Raw genomic sequence first — 5,464 nt, 5'->3', positions numbered from 1 at the left:
AAAATTTATGTTATTATACTAGTAATGAAATATTTATCATGTCATAACGAACTTTATTGCAATCATCATTTAGATATCATAACAGGAGAATCGTTCTGTATTTAATTCCACTGTTTTGCAAAGGTAATCTGATGATAAAAACCCGAGGCCTCTATTACCCGTAGAGGCAAGAGATATTCGTAAAGAATACAGACAAAATGATTTTAAAATTCGAAACAAATAGGTATTTAAAGACCAATTGATGTGATATTTAAATTATATCACAATGACTCTGTTTTTATGGCAATAGATAATTATGAATTTGAGGTATTTTTCTTTTAAATCGCAATGCCTACCTGCCCGATGACTGACACCGTTGGTATGACAATGTTCTTCATTGAGGTAATGTTTTGATATGTAAATGACCAGAAATAAATAAATAAATAAAAAATAAATAAAAAATAAATGTAAAGTCATAATGTGTACGAGTTTTCTCTAGAATATAATGTAAAATCATATATTACAATGACTTGTTACCAAATTAGCTATTGTCTCACACATTAAGTAGTAAAATAATTGTTGCACAATGTTCTATCCACCCTTTATCAGATACCTTTATCAGTATATTCAAACATTTGATTAGTTTTTATGACTAAAGCAGTACTTTCTTAACACATGTAACCTAAAATATGGCATATATAGTATGTTTTAGAACACAATACATCGATTTCATATCTAAAAAAACATGATTGTCTAATTTCATATGTGTCTTAAACATAAGTTTTGATTGATTATTTTTTAAATCAGAACTGAAAAGAACATAAACTAGAACTCAAGGAAAATCTTACTTTTTTATTTATTTCCAATGTGTACAACACACACAAATCAGAAATTTGATTTCAATCAAATTTATCAAGCAACATACACACAGAGCACATAAGGACAATAAACCACAATTTACGACATGATCTTATTCTTAATTGAATCTTTAATGCCATTGAATAATCGTTTCACACCATGTCTAAAGTTCTGGTTGTAAAAACAGTAGATGACCGGATTCATCGCACAATTTATCAAATATGATCTCAAAAAGAACTGGTATGCCATTTTGTTAGGAAAAGAAAGACTTTGGTACAAGTCTGGATGTTGATTACGTATACACACGATAACCAAATATGGAATAAAACTTATTTCAAATACTGATGTAACTAAAAACAACATGCATGTCAACCGTTTTGTTCGCACGTGATGTCCTCCATGTTTTCGAGACAGGTTAAACTCAATATTTGATTGGCTACTGGTTGACCGTATAAGTTTGTGTTTACCGTACGAACTATGCTCACTCTCCATAGATAAAAGTCGCACACTTGTCCTCGACTCTTTTGTAAAAGAAGTTATTGAGTAAGCACTATTTTGTCGCTGCAAAAGCACGTTCTTTGATGTTGTTTCAGGTTGACTGAACTTTGTTCCAGAAATAAGTTTCTTTGCTATGCATGTATATAGCACTGCCAATATGATAAAAATAATTATATGCCCTACAAAGAAGATCATTAACAGTATATTTGGATATGACGTGTTTAAAACTTCGTCGTCAACTAGGCAAGTTTTAGCTTCAACGGTCACATTGTATGCCACAAGTGTGTATGTAAATGTTCCATATCCAAAAATCATTGGTACAGCCGTCAGACAAGCACAGAACATTAGACTTACACAAATACATTTACAACATGTTGACGATATCCTTGGTTTTAATGGTAAACAAATAGACCGGAAGCGTTCCACAGCAATGGCGGCCAACACAAACGATGATGTATTGTTCATAGCCGCAGTGAGAAATCTGGATAATTTGCATAACCAGGGAATGTCAAATGTCCAGAAGTTAGTTATCAAGTACAGTTCAACAGGAAGGCTAATTAAACAATTAATCAAGTCGCTGAAGGCAAGGGTTATAATGAAATAACTTGCAGTACTCCGTTTCATTTTCGTAATGTACACAAGCAAAGCAATAGCATTTCCAGGAACCCCAAGGGCTATTAATACACATACCAGAATAAACGACGGTGTTAAAATACGAAACTGTGAATCGTTCATTGTTGCTAAAATTGAATCACTCATGATATCAAATTCCGACGTCGCACCATTTCCTGCATTTCCATTATTATTCATTTGAAATGAACCCGCGGTGCTATTTGCTAGATTGCCAAGCATTATATTTGTCAAATTGACACGTGACACCAAGTATTCCGACGAGCGATCTAAAGTACTTTTCTCGGATGCTGTTAGATAGATTCCCTCGGGTGATATTGCTTCCATGACAGTTAGATATATTTCCACTGAGAGAAGAAACAATACTTGATAGTCATAAATATTCTTTTTTAGACATGATATCCTTAATATGTCATTCTTTGTACTTCCATTGTTTGTACAGAAATATTAATACTTTCCGGAAGTTATAATTTTTTATTCATCTTTTACCACTGTTACTTTTCAGACATCAAGTTTTGATATGAGTTCCAAGTTTCAGTGCAAATCTAAGCTGGGAATCTGAATTGCACTGAACATATATTTCTTTGATTTTTTAATAACAGCCCTTCAAGCAACAAATATATATGAACCGTTAGATGCTTGATTTAATGAATTAGTTAAATGATGTAAATCATATTTTACACCTGTTTAACACATGTTTACATATTGTTTATTCTTGTATCATAATTAATAAAGAATTTTATTGATAACAATCATCTGAAATTATGGCACTTGTTTGTGTTGATCTCGGTAATATACTTGTATTTGATTTAACCTGACACACAAACGCAAAAATGTCTTATAAATTTCTGAGTTATGGAGAAAAAAATGTAAACTTATAGGATCTTTTTTAATGAGAAATCAATTTTAATCGCGTTCACTATCAAATGATTCCGGTAAATAAACGATATATCGTCAATTTTCGATGGCAGTATTACAATAAATTGTCCTGTTGATAATATAACAGTTAATCCAAATATTTACTTATTAATAGTTACTTCCAAATATTATGAAAAATTGTTTTTATTAACTGCACACACTGTCCAGACTTTAAACACCAATACTCGTATATGTGAACCAAAGTATCCAAATCACAGTTCTTTTATATCAGAACTAAACTTATTTATGGATCCCACGCAAATTGTTTCCACCTCCAAACTGTCTCTGATACAAACACGTCGTCTGTGGTAAAGAAAATATTCAATCACAATAAAATAGACGCGTATCAGTTCCAATAAATAACACAGTTAACTCACATAATTGGCCAAAACAATATAATTCTTGCATTGTTCATCTTTGATAAGTATGCACCGTCTATTTTACCAAGAATATTTATTATCTGAATTAGCGGTTTAAAACTGATTTATATACTCCCAACAGTAGTTAGGAATTCTACTAATGCATGTCGATTAATATTACCGACATTTAATTCTTTATTCTCCCGGAAGATTTTACATATCTCTCATTTGGTACACCTTTATGAACCGTATTGTCTTGTATTTCTAATTAGTTACAGTCGAATCCACCTGTTAGCCGCGCGCATTTAATTGTTTCACCAGCAGTAAGAATCACGTTTAGACAGTTTGGGAGTTGTTAAATAAGCTTATTTGAATATTCTCAAAGTCTACGAGGAGTTCAGACAGGGCTTATGTTATTTTAGATAATGTTTTGCCCTATTTTTGCGCAAATATTCGAGGTAACAGAGTTCTGCCTCTATATCCCGTCAACAAAAAATCCTTCTGTTTCAGCTAACCAAAGTTATGTCCTAAATACAATGAATAGAGTTGAGATGTACTTTCCTCGTACAATAGTTTCTATTTTGAAGATCAAATCCTTTATTTACAGAAGTTATTTGTGTGAGCCTCCCAAAACGTCAGAACAGTGTATATCACCTTTTGGCTGCCCTGAAAATATATAAAAAAAATCTTTTTAAATCAGTATAAATCTATAAATGTTCTTATCTAAAGCTTTATTAAGGTCTTTCGTAAATATATTTTCCAACAAATTTATGTATAAAACGATGTATGACCTGGTACTTAATAAATTGAGGAAGCGGTTAAGAATAGTATAGAAACAAACACAATCAAGACCAAAGCAACAAATTAAATTGTTATAATAAAAATGTTATGTACATTGTGTGTACAGCAAATCAGAAAACACGTCACTACATGTGTATGTTTAAAGCATAGCATTGCAAATAAAATAAATCACAGAAACGCTATATCTGAAAAGAATTTTGAACAAGTTTGAAACATTTTCAGGAAATTTCAATAAACTTGAGCATTTTATTAAAATGTGAAGTACAAATTATATTTAAAATACAAACGAGGTTGGTATGCAACAGGGTGCTTATTGTCTGCGAAACTGCAATTTGATTATAAAAATATAGTTCTGTATTAAAATTTTATTAAAGTCACATTAAACGATGCTTATATTATCAAAACCTTTGTATTCACATTTACAAATATAGCTGCTCTGATATTCTAGAACAAAATATTTGGCAGAATTGTTAACTAGTGCAAATAAGAAGTACATACTTAAAAATTATGATTATATTTTTTTAAGTTGCGTTTTATGTAACAGCACAAGTAAGTAGTACTTACTAGTCTACCTAGCATGTAATAATTTCGAGATGGACCAATTTTATTTGAGTACTTTTCATTTATTACAAGCGCAACAACAGGAAACATCTCAGTATTTTTGTATTACAATTACAAGCTGAAAAAAACTATGCTTTTGCAACAACATTCAATATAGATTTATTTTACACGCTCGAAAAGTATCTATCCAATTACAACTAAGTAGGTTATTTTTAGTCCATTGAATAATAGCGATTGTTACATTTGGTCTATTATCATCCACTATGCCAATATCGAATCACAAACAATTATTTGATGATTGGGGCTTAAGACATTTTGTTATTCAAAAATACGTCATATTTTTAACATACGCCTTGCCATATACTTGAATATGTGCTGACGAATACAGCAAAATGATACACCCGTAAAAACAGGTGTCATATTGATATAAAACAAAATAAGTTGCAATTCAATTTTAGGGCCTTTTTCTTACACTTGCGTTTAAGGTGTCTGTAATATGTTCAACATATCAATCAAACTGACAAGTAATGCACATACATAAGTGTGGTAACTTAAACCACAAAAAAGAGATTAACCTCAAAACAATAAAGCTTGAAGATAAGTACAAAATAATGTAAATGTTATTTTATCATTGCTGATATGTGCAGATCTTATCGAAGGAAACAAAATCAAGAAAATAACATTTTTAGTTGTCATTATATAATCTTATAATCAACAAACTGGCAAATAATATGTTTTGCTATTCAGGAACATAGAGAAAGCGTGATTTATGTCTTTATAAACAGAGTTTATTATTACTAGTTAAATAAAGACCACTGACAGACAACTTGATGTAATTATAATGTAGTGAGTTCTAAGTT

General features: G+C 30.8%; 1 protein-coding gene across 1 annotated transcript; it reads right to left on the bottom strand.

The window, feature by feature from the left end:
* Nucleotides 1–818: 818 nt before the first annotated feature.
* On the bottom strand, nt 819–3,932 carry LOC132737933 (cholecystokinin receptor type A-like). Its single transcript, XM_060725312.1, has one exon. The coding sequence runs from the start codon at nt 2,290–2,292 to the stop codon at nt 937–939; it is 1,356 nt and encodes a 451-aa protein (XP_060581295.1). The 5' UTR covers nt 2,293–3,932; the 3' UTR covers nt 819–936.
* Between the last annotated feature and the right edge of the window lie 1,532 nt (nt 3,933–5,464).

The sequence above is a fragment of the Ruditapes philippinarum genome, unplaced genomic scaffold (assembly GCF_026571515.1).
Source record: "Ruditapes philippinarum isolate M1 unplaced genomic scaffold, ASM2657151v2 ctg15815_1_1_1_1, whole genome shotgun sequence".
Classification (NCBI taxonomy): Eukaryota; Metazoa; Mollusca; class Bivalvia; order Venerida; family Veneridae; genus Ruditapes; species Ruditapes philippinarum.
The sequence above is the reverse complement of the archived record's forward strand: the minus strand, read 5'-3'. Positions and strand labels throughout refer to the sequence as shown.

Coding starts and splice junctions, on each gene's coding strand:
- LOC132737933 (XM_060725312.1), bottom strand. CDS start 2,292: ATGGAAGCAATATCACCCGAGGGAATCTATCTAACAGCATCCGAGAAA.